Here is a 19,906-nt window from a genome sequence, read left to right on the forward strand (position 1 = left end):
GCTCTATATATTTGTGACTGAATTATTATATCAATATTAAAATATTTAAATAGTCTGTGTGTGTCTGTGTGTGTAAGTGTATATGATGATAACAATTCTTGACCCAATACATTGAAACCTGAACTTCTAAAGGAAACATGGCATCTTCAGAAGCTCTATTGTTTGTTTACTGAGTCTAAAGAAAATAACGTCAAATACAACAATTGGGCAATAAGTTTTTCAAAAAGAAGTGGTGTTCTGTGTTTAGAGTCTCTCAACCATTTACATAGGAATTTAACTTACAAAAATAATAGGAAAATGAACATATTTTTATAATAGTTTATAAAGTAGCTTATTGCATGCTTATCCTAAGTCTCTAAGGCCTAGTTACTTTTCTCTGGAATGGCTAGCAGCAATCATTTATTTTAGAATAGGTAGTTTTTCTGGAAAATAAAGGTTAAGTATAAAAGTCTCAGGATGCGTTAAGTTTAGACTGTAGGCAGGTGAAATGTGGAGATGGGAAAGAAAATAAATCCCTGAACAACAAAAAGATTGCAAATACCAAGGATGAGTCACATATTTGTGTGTGTGTGTGTGGGGCGGGGGACGAAGAAAACAGGAAAATATTTTCCAACACATTAAAACATAGGTATAGCGAAAATGAAGACAAATTAGAAATTCCAGAATAAGAAAGTAGAAAAAAAGGATAAGCAAAGCTCAAGTTATGCCCAGAAAACTCAGTTAAAATAAGAAGAGTTGTTCATGGTGAAGAAGCACCAGGTACAAGACAAGCAAAAGACTGTATAATCAGAAACATGTGAAAGGTCACTGGTCAGGGAATATACATCCTAGTACCAAAAAAACAAGGCAAATGAGAGTACCAGGCACTAGGTAAGCAGCCAAGACAGCGTTGATGACAAGCAAACCTCAAAAATGAAGCAACTCCAGACTCCAGCCAAGAGGCCTTTTAAATACTTCCTACGCCTGAGTGCAGCCAACCTGAGCTCCAAGTGAATTACATTTGGCAGATGGTAAACAGATTAATCAGACTGGGGGGTGAGGAACAGCCAGTGAATACAGTGTAATATACAGTCCTTATACACAGGAGGCTGTGCTGCTTAGAGAGATTAAGAGCCCACAGAATGGTTCCAAATGGCAGTTCCACTGTTTCATAGCCTGTCATCTTGAACAAATTATTTTACCTCTCACAGCCTAAAATATCCCAAGAATGAAAGGGGAAATAATAATATTTTCTATCCCATAGTTAAAATAGGCAATTTTTATAAATCATTCAGCACATAATAAGCCCCAGATATTAAATATCATCAGCCAGAAATATTTGTAGAGTTGATTTATTAAATGTTAATTCTGGAGTTCAACACATCTATTTTTAATTTCATCTTTTAGCTTCTACATATAATTTTGTCTGCTGAAATCATGTTGGATTCTCTGTGACCCTTTAAATATTTGTCTGCAATCACTGCACAGGGCCACGACATGGTACGGCTTTGTTGTCACTCACAGGTAGATAGCACTGCATGTACACTTTATTTTGAAAACATCAAAATTTAAAACAGATTGAGCAACTTGCTCTAAAACCTATTCCATAAAATCATTCTAGTTCCTTTAGTGATATTTAAATATCTATATATGCCCACTATGGCAACTCTTGCATTATACTAGTCAAACAGAAGTTTGTCTTTCAAAAAATGGCCAGACACATCATTTTGGTTCTTCTAAACCCCAAAACACAAAACCACAGTATAAGACTCAAACCCTGTGTGGTGGGGAATGCTGCAAGTAAAATCATTGCCAGGCCAACTTTTTGTTTGATGTTGCTAATTTTCTTTTCCACCAGATGACTTCAGAAGTTACTAAACCTGTTTAAAAGGATAGAAGGTCTTGGTAACTCTCCCTTTTGACCTGAAATGTCCATCTTAAAGCCATGATAATGAGAAATGAAAAAAGGACACTCACTGCAAGAAGACAGAACTGAAGAATACTATTAAACTTAAAAATGATATAAATTCAGTATTACCTTTATTAATCTAGTGTTACTGATGTTAAAAGTAATAGGCCCACAGAAAACAATCTTAAAGCTCATGTATCTCCATGATACGGATAAAACATGTGTTTTTTCTTAAGTCATAAGCCACTTAAATGTCTGCCCAATAGTACTGGAACTCAAATGAATAATTTCATGCACTACTAACAGTTTAGTACTTGATTTGTCCTAAGCCCTTGTTTTTTTTTCTTTTTTTTTTTTTAAATTCCAGTTGAAACAGTGATTCTCATACAAAAGACCAACGCTTAAGGCTTAATCTATTATATGTGCATATTACATATGCATTTCCTCATCATTTTTCAAGAATCAAAGAATCAAAATGGCCACTTAATGCACAAAATTTATATTCATCTATTTGATACATGTAACATCAAGCAGCTTTGGGGGAACAGCTGAATGTCCTCCAAGTCCAGGTCCCAAGAATTGTGCATGGGGGGAGGGGGTGTTCTCTCACTTCATCTTTATACCCACCCTATAAGGTAAGTATTATTTTTGCCCTTATTTTATAGATGAGGAAAGGCAGGCAGAAAGCTCACAAAGACAATAATGATAAAACTGGTTTTCCAAAACCCCATCTCTCTCCAGAGCTCATTCTTTTAACCACTGTATAAATTCCAGGGAATTTTTGTTAGTTTGTTTGCTTGCTTTTAAACCTAACAGTGATAACCATAACCATGGCCACAACTGTGATTCGCACAGTCTTTGGCCATTGCATCTTCTCCCTGCTAGCATACATATCAATAATTTTATGTGGACAGTCAGGTCTAATCAACCATTGTGAGATGCAATGAGTAGGATTCTAATGGTGAATAATGAGCCAGTTAAACCAAAACAGAAACATAAATGACTGACTTTAATGCCAAGTTATTTGGCAAGTGTTACAGTGATCAGCGTTACAGTAAGCAAACCATTGAGTTTATTTTAATGGCTCCATCAGGACAGTAACTGGAACAAAAGTTGATAAAGCCATTGCTTTAGAAGGGGTTGTAGAAAGTGAGGATCTTGAATGTGACTAAAGATAAAGCAAAGTTCAATTCAGTTCAAAGAATGAGGATAAATAAAAAACTTGTGTTGGAATGTTTCCTAATCCAATGCAAGTCACCTCAGTGCAGACAGCCCCTACCCTTACAGGGTATATCCCTGGTCACAACAAAGAAGCCACAAACATCCAGAAGCTAAATAGATTATCCAAAAAGACTATGAATAAGTAAAGAAGAATGTGTAGAATTCTTAGATTTTACCCTAACTTGGAGGGGGTGAAGGTGTCCTTCCCTTTTTACTGAGAATAACGACTGAGGCTGCTTCTCTCTTCTGCTATAGCGAGACAATCCTAAAATAATGTTGGGTACATATTAAATACTTGTGCAAGAAGGAAGGAGAAGCAGAACCAGAAATTGTTGAAAATTGAAACATGAAACATTGTGCTTGGTATATTTTTTGGAAATAACAGTCCTGTATATATTGATAATCACCCTACCTCATCTAGGTCTTAAACTTCAAGAAACATCATTTGTGTTTTACACCCTGCTAGTAGATTCAGATACGCTCCACCAGAGATTCCAATCACATTTCCAAGGTAATCCCTTTAATAACCACAGAGCTTAGTCATGTTTCAAACATATCTTGTAGTGCCTTAAACACATTCTACAGTGGTCTTCGTGGCCAATTCCAGCTTTGTTGATTGTACCCCAAGGGCATAATCAGCAGGAATGCAGTGGTCACCAGACAGCCCCGGAGCAAGGAGATCATAAAACAAAATACTATGCTTAATATTTAAATTTAAATAGTAGTATCTAAATAATAGTAGTATTTAAATTCCATTTAAAGAATTAGAATAATAGAACTAAAATGTTTCATGTTAATTTATTCTTTAAAAATGTATTTTCTTTATACTTCTAACTTTTGTTTAAAAATTGGCATAAAAATCTTCATACATGAATCAGTGCAATTTAGTTAATGTCATATTTTATAAGCTTTAAGTGATGCCAATGTCTGCATTATCTGTTTAAATTAAGCTGTCACATTCTTTTTCATACAAAACAAGCCATGTTTTATTTCATGCTTTACCATACTTGCAGAGAGTTTTATTAAAGAGATGTGAGATAGAGAGACAAAGAAGAAGGGACAAAGAACTACAATTTTCATTCACGTGCTGCATCCTTCAAAATGTGGTCAACAACTCTTTGTAGCTAGCAGTTTATTTTATATACTGGGGAGTAATTGCTAGTGAGTTTTAAGAAAAAGTAAAAGTATGACCTGCTGCTACCTTTGCTGTCATCAACATCTCCAAATTACGGTCTAGGGCCAAAGTCTAATTTCTGGCCTCCAGATGTTAACACTTAGGAATTTTGGTGTCAGACGAATGAGTCCTGATAGGAAAATGTTTGGCAATATGTAACATACTGGTTAAGCCCACATTCTCTGAAGTCAGACAACCCAAATTCAAATATCCAGGCTGCGCCCCTCCCTAGCTCTATGTTCCTGGTGAAGTTGCTTAACCTGTTTAAGTCTCAGTTTCTTCTGGAGATACTGATAGCATCTTCCTATTAGGGTTGTAATGAGAATTAATGAGGTCATGTGTATAAAAGTTATTAGCACAGTGCCCTACCATAGAAAGCACTTAACAAATACTAACATTATTAAAAATCTGAAATGCTCACTCTACTTTTGCCATCCTGACAAATATTTCTACTCAACTGTTTCAAAGTTATTAAACATGGGAAACAATTTTGAAACAAGCTTGTCTATCAGAGTGGGATACTTACAGCCAACATCCAGAGTTATCTTGCTAGTTGCTCTTCCAGCATCATTGATGGCTACACACATATAATCACCAGCATCCAGGTCTTGTATTTCTTGAATCTTCAAAAGTCCCAAGAAAGGGTCAATCATGAGGAATGTTGAGGGCCTCAGCTCAAGATCCCCTGGTCAAAACAGAGGGGAGGACATTAAACACGAAAGGATTTATACAATTTACCCTGCCATCGATTTGATTTCAAAACTTCTGAATAAAGGTGATTGCAACATTTAAAAATAAAGTGTCTGGCACAAAGTAGACACTTAAACAATGCTTATACAATGAAAGAATTAAATGTTTCTTGGCATTGAGCTGATTTATTAGTCTGTATGGTCCTGCTGAGTGAACCATATGCAAAAATCAGGCTTTATAATGAATTATGTACAAATATTTCCTAATTTATATGTACCTAAATAAGAACAAACTCTTCTTTGAAGTTACACTGGAGGTTGGTCAAGGTTAGCAGCTGTAACTGTGGCTGTGTTAGGTATGAAGGGAATGGGAAGAAGACTGAAAAGAGGTTTTTACCATCTCTTTATAGCAGGATGAATTTCATTTACCCAGGGACACTAGGGGTCTTCTTAGTTTGGCTAATGACCAGGTTTTTGGTTTGCCAAATGCTTTTAGTTAGATTTGCCTTGTGAGAGGTGTAAGGTAGTGAGAGGATTCTGAGGAAAGTTAGAGAAGAAGGGGCCACTGCCGGCTAGAGAGGGGAGTTGAGAGAAAAAGTGGATGAGGAACTTCTGACAAAGGCCACAGTGACTTTGTTACACAGATCTCCCAGGATAACTCTAGCAAAATCTTTATTATTCATCAAAACTTTTGAAGTTGGAGTTGTGATTTTGTGGATTTGTGTGGGGAGGGGTTAACCAGAGGATAAATGTGTGAGAGATGGAATGACACATTGAATTTGACCCTCATTGTCCAGGATGACCTAAGAAAGTCTAGTTTTATCTGGGTTACCTGTATATGCTATGCTTCACTGCAGCACCTCAAATTCCCAGAAAACCACTACTATTTGAAGACAGGCAAGGCCTCAACAAAGCTGTAAGTTAGGTGAGGCTTCACCTCCTTATCCCTCATCCAGTGGTATCTGCCCTTCAAAGAATGAAATTAACCAGGATGACCAGTATCATAAAAAGTATTTACTACTGGATGTTTAATTCCAGCTCAGTGTCCACATCTTTTTTGTTTGCTTTTGTAAAGGGTGATATAGAATATTTAGGGGGTTCTAAAAACTTCCCAGGACTTTGAGGACGATTTCTCGTAGGGTTTCAAAGCACTCCCAGATGTCAAGTCAGAAAAGGTCCTGTCTAAAAAGTCACACACTAGTCATGTGCCTTGGGCCTGAGGCTTATAGAAGTAGCTGCCTTAGCATCTGTAGGCAAAGAGAACCCAAGAGTGAGTAATTCTCTAGGACAATACAAAAAGAACCGCCAGTACAGTCAGGGCAATAGACAGACAATTCTCTTTTTGTTTTTATATTTTGGAAGGAGAGGAGGTCAGAGGCACTCTAAATTTAAAAACAAAAAATTACATTAGCATCCAACTGCACTGCCAAAAACCAAGTATTTTTCAGCATTCCAATATTTAAAACGCTAATCATCTTTTTAAGCTTGCTACTACATACCATGCGAGAATGAGTGAAGCAACTAAAGCTATGTCCATGTGCCTCTGGGAAATTTTCATAAATAAAAGCAGATGATGTTGACATAAACTTTCCTCCCACCAGGGACGATGCAGTGTGACCTAACTGTTCGTCAAGTCTTAAAATATTTGGACTAAAATTCATTTAGAGCTTTGGAATTTACTTCTCCTTATTTCTTCTGTCTATGCCAGAGGATATAACTTTTTGACGGTAGCTTTTTTTTTTTTCCAAAACAAAATGTTTAAAGAATAGCAGTAATGAAACAAAATATAAATTGGCAAACACTGTTCAATAAAATTTGTATTTTGATAAAATTTGATAGTCTTCCCTTCTTGATTTCAACCGACAAGTTACTTATCAAATTATTGAGAAGCCCTAGAGAAATACAGAATCTTTTAGATGGAAATGAAACAGGGATTATTTAGTTTTAATCTATCCCTTAATTAGCTAGAACTGGAAGAAAGCTATACATAGTAAAATATGACAGTATTCTAGGATTTAACAATCATTGCCACTGAGAGGCGTTCTCTTTTTGCAAGTTTAAATTTAATCCTGGCCTCTATGGATAGGGAGATCATTATCCCTGGAATTAGATCCCTTCAAATTGTTCATGGTAATTAAATGAACCTCAAACTTCTTTTGTCTCAGGATCCCTTTACATTCTTAAAAATTGAGGACCCCAAAACACTTTTTATGTGGATTATATTTATTTATAGTTAGTATCTTAGAAATTACATGGAGAAATTTTAAAACACATGTACTAATTTCTTTTAAAATAACCTAAACTCATGACATTTTAACATAATAAACATATTTTATGAAAAATAACTTTATTTTCCAAAGCAGGAGAAATTTAGTGAGAAGAGTGGCACTGTTTCATATTTTTTGCAAATCTCTATAACATTTAGCTTAATAGAAGACAGCTGGGTGTACACTTTGCCTCTGCATGCCATAAAACTTCCAGAAGACTCCACCATATGTTCATGAGACAATGAGTGTGAAAAAAACAATGAAGTCTTGGTATTATTATGAAAACAGTTTTGACCTCATGGACCCCCTGAAAGAATTGCGAGAATTCCCAGACAACACTTTGAGAACCATCCAATTTCTTTAATATTTTACCACAAATGTCCTTTCATAACATTTTAATAGTGTCCCTGATTCTCCTCTGAACTCACTTCATGATGCTCATTTCTAAAATAGAAAGTCTTAAAATTTTGGCTGAGCATTTATACTTAGGGAATTTCTATTCTTTGATGATGTGAATGAGATACAGCTTATTAACATTTTTTCTTTTTAAACACCTACTTTATTCAATCAGAAATGCCTGAAGAAATGAAAAAGTTATTCTTATGACTAGGAAGGAACTCTTCTTCTCCACCCTTATGATTTCCAAGAGGAAGGATTTTTTTCTAATCCTCTGCTCTGCTCCTTTCTCTTTGGAGTCAATCTGCATATAGAAGAGTTTGCCCTCTGGTTTGGTGATCCAGGCAGTAAATTGTCCATCTGTGACTAGGATCCTGGGGTTCAGGGCAGCTCTGCATATTGTTGATAACCATCAGAGCTCTTCCAAATGTAATGTCCAAATTTAATGCCACATTCTATCTCTATTGATCCATAATTCGGATAGGGAAATAAGATGTTATTGACTGTGCCCAATGAACTCCAACATCTTTGACTGAGAGAAGAAAGTAATAGGGAGTTGATTTCAGAATCTCCTCTATGGTGGCTGTCAAGTAAGGTGATGGCAGCAGGGCTCCCTCTCACCTCCCTTGGCTTCTAAGTCATTTGTGGGAACAAAGCTGGCATGGAGATCAACTTATTCAGCCACAATTTGGGAAAATAAGACTTTCTATATGACTGCTATATACAGGCAGAGAAATCCGCATGCTCCATTATTTTTTTTATTTTTATTTTCCACATAAACTCCTAACATTTTAAAAAATGAAATACTGCTTCTACAACACATTTTTTCTGGATCTATTTAATTATAATATGAATTTCAAATTAATATCTATTTCATTTTGCAATTAAAGGATTTAAGTGTTTTAAATAAGTAAAAAAAAATAATTTATATTAATTGAAATAAAGCTGATTAAAGAGCAAATCCAGAAATGCTTTCTTATCAGAGAAAATATAAGACTAGAAAGCATGTAATATGAAAATGGCATTATCTTATCGTTATCCTCTCTGTTTTCGATTTGTATTATTAAAAGTGTTTTCTATGTAAAGCCTTTCTTTTTTGCCTCATGTACCCCAAGAGTTTGAACCCGAGGTAAATTCATAATTTTGTGATTATGACATCAACTTGTTACTATGGGAACATCAGTGATTTGACAAACAAGATCATAACAAAAGTGCTTTGTACTATTTAGCAGTTTTCATCTGAAGATTAAAAAATATTTTGCAAACAGTATCTCAATAATCCTAGCAACCTCGCTGCTAGGGTATTTGTGGGACTTTTTCTTTCTCATGAATTGGAAGAAATGAGACAGAAGCAGAAGTAGGCTTTTTACAGATACTTATTGTCACAATTTTAGCCTTGACCAGGATTCAAGTGTATTTTCAGTAAGGTCAAATGGTACTTTACTGTTGTTTTATTATAGAATCACAGAGGGGTAGTCTTTATGTTACAAATACAGGCAGATAATGTCTATATTTGATACAAGCAAGTGGATGATACAGCTGGCCATGAAATGCATTTCTTTCAGTTTCCAATAAGCTTCAATGTGTGTCTTCATTTGAGTACTTTATGAAAAGCATCTTTGAGAACCTCAAAAGCTTGTGAATGGTGACAGTTATCCTCTCTAAGAAAAGTGAACTGAAATCAGTGAGACCATTTCAAATGTTAACTGAATATTCCTGGACAATTTTCTAAAGGAAACAATCCTAAACTAACAAAAAGAACGTTCAGATGGATTAGCAAAGGCAGACTTCCCTTCTATGATTTTCATGGCCCTATAATCCACACCAGATGTCAAATCCTGGAATTTAGAGTTCAGAATTTTGAGCTATAGTCTCCAGTGAGAACATAAACACATTTTATGAGGCTGCTAAGTTACACACCAAAACAAATTTTTAACAAAGCCTTTTTTTATAAAAGAGAAAACAAAAGTAAATCAACCTTTTATGAATATACTTAAGAAGTATACCTTTGAACCATTTAACTTGAGGTAGAGGGATGCCAGAGGTTTTACATTCCATAACTGCTGTATCCCCAAGGGCAACCAAAAGCTCACTCTGTACTACAGTCAACTTTGGAGCTTCTGAAAAGAACAAACAAGCAAATAATCAACATCTGGCACAATACCACATGTACCTTGTTCACGTTCACTAAATCAATAATAAAAAAAAATTATCAGTATTCATGTGCTTGTGGCTACTTCAGCATTTGTAACACAGAAGTAAATTCTAATAAAGCACAGGCACATAAATGTGTCTGATGAAAAGACCATTTATTAAGGCCAAAAAAGTATATTAGGCAGAGATAATGAATAAAACAAAAATAATTATGATAAAACAGAGTCCAAAAGAGGTAGGATATTGAAAGGTCTTTATGAGAAAAGGCGTGTAAAGAAAGAAAATTCTTGGAAAGTTGCACACGTATTATAGAAGCAATACTAATGGAACAGAGGGAGGGATGATATTAAAATAATAAAAGAGACATGATGAGACAGATGGCTAAATTAAGACTTGAGGATAAGAGCTTGTTCATAAATTTTTCTACATGATTTTAAGGATATTCGGGTCTAACTACAGAGAGATATTTTCAGTCTAAGGCTAAAATTTTCATCTACAAAAATTAGAGTCTCCCAGTTGCAACTCTACCTTTCCCTTTGATGCTAAATATAGATGTTTCTTAAGTTTTGTTTTGTTTTTTATTTATCTCTATTTGTTTCACCCCTTGCCTAAAACTTCAGTTCACTCATACCTCTCCTCTCAAATGGACATTTTAGGGATCAAAGCTTCAATTAAGGCAGTTTTAAACAAAGATAAGATATGACTTCTCAAAAATCATGTCACTGCTTTTCTCAAAAACCTTCAATGATTCCCTATTGCTTTCAGAATTGTCCAAATTCTTAATTTGGGTTTCAAAAATCACAAGCTGGTGTGCACCTTTGTTTTTAGCCTGAGTTTCCTTTACACTTCCTCACTTATCACAAGGTTTAGAGCTACAGTAGTATCCCCAAATCTGCCCTGCCACCTCCTATCTTCTTATCTTTGCAAAAGCTGTTTCTTCTGCCTGAATGTCCTTTGCCACAATTCAAATCCCATTCATTCTTGTAGACTGAATTTAAATCCTATCACCTTTGAGGAATCTTTGCAAATTCCCCAGTCAGAATTAATCTTTCCTTCTGTCAACTTCTCACTGTAGTATTTGTGTGTCTGCTTTCTTGTATTCCTTCATGTGCCCACTCTCGTTATGCAGATTCCTAGAAGGTAAGGACTATGGCATTCATTTGTTTCACACTCCACAACCACAAGTGCAACATTTTCACACGATGGGTACATAACAAAGTTTTTAATGTTTTGAATATTTTGGCTTTTATGTGATTGAACCAAAATTTGTTTCTGCAATGTAGAGTTTCACTTCAGCTATCCATTCTATGTTCCCAATTGTCTGTTCCTTCTCCACCTGGGTGGTCTTCTAACATTTTAAATTCAATTATCTACATACAAATCAGAGCCATCTTCCCTTCTAAATGTATTCTCCATGCTGCCTTTCTCATTTCTATAAATGAAAAGACCTCTTTCCAGGATACCAATTTCAAAACTAAACACCTTTTTTCCCTCCCTAACCTGTACATACCAAATCCAATTATCTAACTTTATTATGGCTCTTGTTATACCTCTTCCTTTCCACTGCCACTTACTACCTTCCTATGAATAAGTGGAGATTAAGAAAAAATGAGGGGGTGGATGGCTAGCCATTAATTATTCACAATTTATAAACCAACACTGAGTATATAGGCCTTTATTTAAGAATGACCATATTAAACAGAAATGTTCTATAGAATAATTGTAACAAAGTAGGTCTTCTATAAATGTTTGCGTTTGAAGGGGAAAAATTAAAGGGGAACATAATATCTGGATAAGATAAATGATAAAAATACTATAAAGAGTTTTGAATATAAGTGGGAAATGTAAAATGGAAGTTTAGGTCAACTATAAAGGTTAAAAAATTTATTAATTTGAAAGTAAAATATTGCCAACAACAGATGAACTGTGGAGGGAGAGAACTCTGTAGACAATCTGCAACTTTTCCAGAATCCAGAAGCTTCCTTGATTCCTGTTGACTAATAAAACTATTTATTCCCCGAAGTTTTACATTAAATTAGTTACAACATTTGGTTTAATCAATATGTGAAATATATAAACTATAATACTGAATATAACTCATTCTTATATGAGTTTAAAGAAAAATATTTTTTGCATTGCTTTTTATGGTATTCATCCTATTTTAATTGCCTTTTAAACTGATTATACTTGCCAATGTATCTGAGGGTAGACATCTGTTTATCTGTTCCAGCTGAATTACTTGCCAGGCAACCATAGATCCCTGCATCTTTGGGAACTGCATTTTTTATAAATAAGGTACCTTCTGAGGTCATCCTATACCTATGGATAAAAAATAAAAGGAAAACAAAATTGAAAATACCATAATAATGGTATCAGGGTGATACAGCACCTTTCTTTCAAATATCTTCAAATATTTGATAGTTATATTTTTGGTATTGATTGCAGAAATGATTAACATCAAAATTTTGCAGAGAGAGAATAATAAAAATCGCTAACATGTATCCATCCAGTACTTGCTATGTGTCAAAAACTGTTCTAGCTTTACATTTATTAATTTTTTTTCTTCATAACAGCCCAATGAGTTAGAAACTATTATCTCCATTTTTACAGATGAGCGAAGAGGTGACATAACTTGCCCAAAATCAGAGTTATTAAGAGAAAGAACTGAAATTTGCACCCAGACAATTTTACTCTGTGTGGTGAACTGCTATGCTAAATGGTTCTTCAAATAGAAAACCTTAGGGACTAAATGGCTCATGTCACACAGTGAGTCAGTGATGAGTCTAGGAATAGAATCTGGCTCAGTTTACTGGCTCATACCTAAGCCCTCCTCCCCATGCCAAACCCAGAGTAATGGAAGCCCGATGGTTGGAAAACTCATTGTTTATGTTCCACATGTGCATCACACTCTTTAATCATGAGAGGATTCAATGTCTTTAAAAAGCATCCAGCAGAATAAAATACTTCTCAATGTAATATGACAAAGTGGACAGTAGTTACAAAGTAGAATGTCTGCACATACTTAAATTCGAGCTACTGTCCTGTCTTTTGCCTCTCCCTCTCTCTTCTGTTAAATCCCAGGATCATGCCTTTAATAGATTTATTCAAATTACACATTACTCTACCTGACAGAAAGTTTATTATCCCTATTTTAACTATTCAAGGCAAACCAAGAGTTATGGTGCTATATTGTGCAACTCAAAGAATCGGGGAGTACTTAACAGTTATTGAATTTAAGACTTAATAACCTCGAGCTCTATAAATCCATCATTTTTTGACAGCTCTTGTCCTGTTTAGATCACCTAAAGTTGTGGATTTGGGTCAAAACTCCCTTAATCTTAGGGATTTGGTCTGATTAGTTTTGTCCAGAAATATCATCAACTCTTCTCACTCAATTAAAAAACACAAAGAACATGATACAAACCCAGTACCTGTGTGAACCCATGATAAACATATCATTAATGGTCCAGGTGATCTTTGGCTTGGGATAACCTGTTGCAGAACACACGATGGAGACCTCAGACCCTCCTGTGAAAGACTGATTCTTGGGCATCACAGTGACTTTGGGAGGTTCTGCAAATAAAAGGAAACATGTCTAATCAAATGTCAATTTATCAGAACTTGATACTAGGAGCTTACTCTGTTACAGGATATGCAGGCTTCTCACCATTGCACATTTATTGCCTTCCTGTATGGATAAACGCCATCAGTGATCTGGCTCTCCTTGAACGGGAGCAAAACCAAAAGTAACGACAGCAGGGAAGTAAACTCCTTTGAGAATAAAATGAATTTGATACTGACGCCACGTTTCTTTGTTTCCACTGGGTACTATCCACTGATCTGGAACTTCAATATAAACCTATGGGATCTCTAGATAGGGTCTTTAGCTAGACAGTAAACACAGGTTTGGAGCCACGATTTGTCCTAACTATGCAGTCTGCTTTGTTTGAACTAATCTTTCTTTTTATTTACTAGATTATAAATTTATTGAGGTCAGAGACCATGTCTTCAATATTAGTCCATATTTTATATTCATTATATTGCATAGTATTTATCATCTCTTGCATGTTATGCAGTGGTTTGCATATGACAGACACTTAAAAATGTTAATGGCAGGCAAACCAACCCTAAACTGTAACTTGGATCTGACCCACAATACTTGTCAGCCCCTTATGATTCCGTACCCTGAACATTTACCTCTCACCCATAGAGCCACAGGACCTTGACTTAATAAGAAATATCAATTATTGAAACTTTCTATTGTATTCTGCTTCTATGGGGGAAAAAAGACTTTTGAAAATGAAACATTAAATCAAGAATTTATTGTCAAAATGAAAACAAAAAGTCTCTGGGGCAATCCTAGGATGTTGACATATTTGCTCAAATCATACATTTTACATCTATAATACCACATATTTAGAATTAATCTTCAAAGAAAGCACCATTTAAGATATATTAAATGATTCTTTAAGCATAAATATTTCCCAATTAAGTTAAATGAAAATAAATTCATTTCTGCAGTGCTGAAATAGACAAATTCTTTGAGCATTAACAAAAATAAATAAAATTCACTCAATAACAAAATTTTTGTACAATTATTGTATGCCAAGTGCTATGCTAAATTCTGGAGATATACTGATGAACTAAAGAGGCATGGAATTTGTTTTCCCTTTAATTGGGTTTTTACTATAAATGAAATTGGAAAACCCAGTTAGTTAGATCTTAATATATTTATAATGTATCCTTACTATTAGTCTGAAAATCATGTCTTAGTTCCAATAAGAAAAATCAGTCTGAGGAATCCCATGCATTTGAAAGAGATACAAGTGGTACTGCAGGACTGCAGCAGCTACGCAAATGAACAAACCAATTAGTGCCTAATTGCTAGCAGCTTACAATCACCCCCCTTTTTCCTGTTTGCATTGTGTTTTTCAAATTATGATGATCTAGTCTTTGAAGTTAATGTTTGAAAGGTTTTTCTGGACCTGGTTGATAGCTTCATTATCCAATGGTTTCTTCTTGGTGAAGGGCTAGAGAAATACAGGTCAAGGGCAGACTGGCCATGGCCAGTAAATTCAGATTGTGATTCCATCTGGAGTTCATCAATCCTGAAATGTTGGAGGATAACACATGCCAGGGAAGTATAACAGATAATCTCTAGGAGATGAGGAAATAAAGGAGCATTTCTTTCTCTTTGGAATCTATTGGATATCCACATTTCTCCTACCCTCCTAAACTAAAGTGCCTCTCATGTCTAGCTCATATTGACACAGGACTGCTGCAAAGATTCAGGCAGCTTCTAATGGCTTCTGCCAGAGTTGGCCTGGCTTCTTTCCCAACAAGTATCCCACTGGTCAGCACTGCAATTCAGATAGCAAAATAAAAATAAACGGTCAGTTACCCAGACCAGGATGCAGAGGGCTAAGAGGTCATTTAGCAAATAAAGCCTGGATATAGGGTGCTGCTAGGGGTCATGAAATAAGTCTGTGTGCAACACACAGATGGGATGAGATCATCCACAGAAGGTGAGAAATCCATTGCCCTGAAAATAATTTTCCTGCTGACAATAAAAAAAAAAAAAAAAATCTGAAAGGTCATAAACAAACACAGAAGCAAAACTGAATTTCCACCAAAGAAACTTGAATAAAAATGGTCAAAATAATTCAGCCTTTATTTGATTAGATTAAATAAGTTTATAGCAGACATTACTCATTTTAACTGTTAAAACATCTTAATTCCTTAAAAAAAAAAAAAAAAGTCCCTTTTGGCTGAGTTCCTCAATTCTATTCCAAAGCTTTCTTCAAACTGAACTAGAATTTCTGCCATATTATTTCCTGATAGGATTTCAGGGTTTTTTGTGTTGTTTTTTTTTAACATGGTAGTGTCAATGGAGCAATAACATGGAATTGAAGAGCCATAGTTCAACTCCATCTGTGAAATAAAGTAATTTGCCCATGAACAACCCAAATATACATCTCCATATTTACAATGCAATGTTCTCATCATTTTTGATAGGAAAATTAGTACAAAAATTGGACTTAGAAGGCTTGGGGAAAACTAACCCATTCTTTCCAGTTTGTTTTCAATCTCTTTTCACCACTACTATCATTATCAACATCATGAGCACCATCCACCCCATTATCACCAATCATTTTACCACTACAACCAATAACAACTTGCTTTTCAATAGCCAAATAGATGGGAAGATGGTGCTCTATTAGATATAAGGCCAGGAATTCATTTATTGTATATTAATTCTGACAAAAGCAAAATACATACATTTCTATAATCTCTCACCAAGAATTTAAAATAGTTAAAAAGATTATATGATACTAAAAACAAAAACTAATGCTACTTTAAGACTTATATTATCAATGATAACAGTGACAAAAAAGAGGATTATAAGTGGTCAGTAGTGAAAACAGCCATCACTCCACCTTCAAAGACTAGGAAAGATAAAATCTTGCCTCTCTTGGAAATTTCCAATATCATATTCATATCCAGGAAGCATTTTTTAGTTAGTGGTCAGCTGGGTTTAAATTGTTACTGTTATGCCTCTGATAGGAACTAAAATGCAAACATCTCTTCAGGGTGACTTAATTACCACCAAGAAATTAATCATATAATGACAGTGTTTTGAATTATCTAAGTATGGTGGGTTGGAGCTACGTACCCCCCAAAAAAATGTTCCTAAACTTGATCCATTCCTGTGGGCAAGGACCCACTGTAAGTAGGACTTTTTGATGAGGTTAAGGTGTGTTCCAACCCAACCAGGATAAGTCTTAATCCTATTACTAAAGGAACTGGAGGGAGCAGTCAGAGCTGGACATCAATGGAACCAAACAGAGAAGCAAGGAGAGCCTGCCATGTGCTTTGCCATGTGACAAAAACCAAGGAATAAGGATTATGGGCAGCCAGCCCCAAAATGTCACATTCTTCTGGAAGAAAAAATTGCCTTGATGATGCCTTGATTTTTACTTCTCCTAGCCTCACAACTGTGACCCAATAAATTCCCATTATTTAAGCCAACCCATTGCACAGTATTTGCTTTGGCAACGAGGAAACTAAAACACTAAGCAACAGTTTACAATATTACTCATCACTGGTATATTTAGAGTACTTTGGCAAATTTCTGTGTGTTATTGTTCATTCGTTCAAGACATGTTTATTGGGTATCGACCACGTGTCAAGCATTTTCTTCACTCAAAGAACTAATAACATACAGGATAGAAAAGTATATTATGCACAATTAGGGACTAAATCTCTACTTCAGGCAGTCAGTTCATTGTAATAGGAAGGTGGACTAAAGATAATTGAGTGCCTATTCTGTGTCAGGTATCTAACTCTAGACCCATCATTTATTTTCCACCACAACCCTATGAAATGAGAGTCACCGCCATTTTACAGATATGGAAACTAAGACTCAAATAATTTTTTCAAAGCTACTCAAAGGTGGAGCTAGGATTCAAACTCAGGCCTTTCTGACTCATGGTGTCTGTCTATACCTTAATAGAGATAATAATAGTACCTATCTCACATGGTTATTGTGGCTTAGATAAGCTAATATTGTAAAACATTTAGAAAAATGCCTGGTACACAGGAGGCCCTATGCAATTTTTGCTGTTATTATTATTATTATTATTATTATTCCATTACATGGTTAAACATAACAAAGGATGACAAAATCAGTAACAGTATTTAAAATATAGATTTGTTCATCTGTACTATCTAGACATTTACAAAATTGGTCACCACAATGCTCACATGTTCCTATTCCATTTGGATCACATACCCTATTAATAAATAATATTTATTATATCTCATCTAATTCTTCTGAAATTTGAGGTGTCCCTAAATACTCAAATTTTACTAGAAATTTCAATAAAATAGATATTTAGCAACTTCCATGTTTTCTGGTGGAAAAATAAAATGCTAACACCTATATCAGCTGGAACATGTTAAAAAAGAATTATGAAAAAAATGTGATGAGCATGTGGTTATGATAATGTTAATTTTATACATAGTGAAGTAATTCTGGTCATTAGAAACTTACTTTATTAATCATCTTGAGAAATATTTCCTTTTTTATCAAAATATTTTCTCTGGTGACGTGGACTAATTAATGACAGACATTTACCCTTTCCTGACACCTTAGAAGACAAATTACTACTTCAAATGTTCATACAGAAATAACAATAAGAATAAAAGGAGGCTTTATCTGGTCCTTTGATTATAGTCAGCTACTCACTGACTATATTCAAATTTAACCAAGTCTCCTCTGTTCATCCCCAGCCTTAAAAATCCCCCTCACAAAGGAGCAGCTAATGGATTGAATAGAAAATTATTTCTATTCCCAGATAAATAGGAAGACAGTATGTTACAAACAAAGCATTACAATCACACCATATATGAATGCCACCCACATATTCCAACTTTTACTTGTAAGCCTGATCTTTTGAAGCATTTGAAAACTTAGTAGCCACTGTACCACATGAAAAACAACAGTTTTAAACTATTTTGTAAAATTTTACAAACTCACTCACATGATACAATTTTTAAACTGGGGTGATCTAATTTAAACAATATTTTTTAAAACGTCTGCAAATTTTTCATGAAATAATTACCAGATTTTGTTATTAGAATGTGGTTTGAAATGTAAGCAGCAATATGCTAGCATGTGTTATAACTGGAAAAGAAAGTACTTACATAATGAAATTTAAAACTGCTGATGTGATTCAAATAATCATTGATTTTAACATGGAAACACGAAAGATAGATTAGTGACTTAAGCCTTCCCTACTTATAGCTACTTTGAAGTCTATTCAGCAATTAAGGAATACACATTTATTTGGTGTCAATTGTGTGCAAAGCCTGGGCTAAAAAAGAGCAGTAAGCATCTCATGGTGCATATAATCTGATTAGGAAAAAACAGCTAAACACACTAAAGGAGCCATGATTAAGTGCAAAATTGTGTGGCAGAAAATAAAAATTCTACAGGATATCAAAACAAGAACAATAATGATTAAAATAATTCAGAAAGGAGGTTCTTATTTTGCCAGAGCTGCTATGACAAATACCACACAACGGGTGGCTTAAACAAAAATACTTTATTAGCTCAAAGTTTTAGGGGTCAGAGGTCTCAAACCAGGGTATCAGGTAGGCCATGCTTTCTCTTGGAGTCTGTAGTGTTCTGGTGATGGCTTGTTACAATTCATGGGGCTTTGCATGTCTGCCTCTGTCACACGGTGATGTCCAAGGTGTTCTCCTTTGGCATTGTCTGACTTCTGGCTTCTACATCTTCTGGCTTCTCTGAGCCCAAATTTCCTCTCTTTATAAAACAGTATAAACAGATCCCTTCAGTAAAACAGATTAAGACCTACCTGATTCAATTTAGCCACACCTTAATTGATAATAACATCTTCAAAAGATCCTATTTACAAATAGTTTACACCCACAGGAAGCAGATTAAGATCAAGATGTCTTTTGTTGGGGCACATGATTCAATCTACCACAGAGGTGATTTATGAGGTGGGTTTCATGTTATAGAAAGAATTTAGTTAGGGAACATTAAAATCATAACAGCTCTGAGAAGTCGAAGAACTAGAATGAGAATGGTGTAATCTGAGGCAGTGAGGATGCTTCTTTGTCTCAGGTAATGGGAAATCATGAATGGGTGAAAAGTAACAGAGAAGAGGGTTAGAATCAAAGAACTTGTGGGAAAGAGGAATTCCCTGAAGAAAGCATGGACATGGAGCCTGGCAAACTAAACATCCAGTAGTCATCAAAAATTCAGTCCTGGAGATTGAAGTCAGGACAAGAGGAGAAGCAGAGACTTGGGAATCTCACCACCCAACCATCCTTTTGAGAAATTCAATACTAAGAAAAGTAAAAACTCATACACAGACACCAAAAATTATCTGTTTGTTTGACATATAAAATCTAGCAGCATGAATAATATTTTATGACACAAAAGAATTAATCTGATAGTTTCCTATTCTTAATTCATATATAGATGATGGCTTAATATTAAACTCAAATATTCAATTATTCGTATTAAGGAAACACAAATAAAGGAAAATGTGTGTAAATATGTGATTCTTAAATGTAAAATAACATT

General features: G+C 34.9%; 1 protein-coding gene across 1 annotated transcript in view; it reads right to left on the reverse strand.

The window, feature by feature from the left end:
• The window catches only part of HMCN1 (hemicentin 1), a 511,472-nt gene that overhangs the window by 234,944 nt on the left and 256,622 nt on the right, over positions 1-19,906 (reverse strand). Inside the window, exons 12-15 of the mRNA XM_037825157.1 lie at positions 13,221-13,362; positions 11,981-12,108; positions 9,642-9,755; positions 4,810-4,968 (exon numbers count right to left, since the gene is read on the reverse strand). Of these exons, the coding sequence (XP_037681085.1) occupies positions 4,810-4,968; positions 9,642-9,755; positions 11,981-12,108; positions 13,221-13,362 (543 nt within the window). The remainder of the gene's footprint in view (positions 1-4,809; positions 4,969-9,641; positions 9,756-11,980; positions 12,109-13,220; positions 13,363-19,906) is intronic.

The sequence above is a fragment of the Choloepus didactylus genome, chromosome 2 (assembly GCF_015220235.1).
Source record: "Choloepus didactylus isolate mChoDid1 chromosome 2, mChoDid1.pri, whole genome shotgun sequence".
NCBI classification, from domain to species: domain Eukaryota; kingdom Metazoa; phylum Chordata; class Mammalia; order Pilosa; family Megalonychidae; genus Choloepus; species Choloepus didactylus.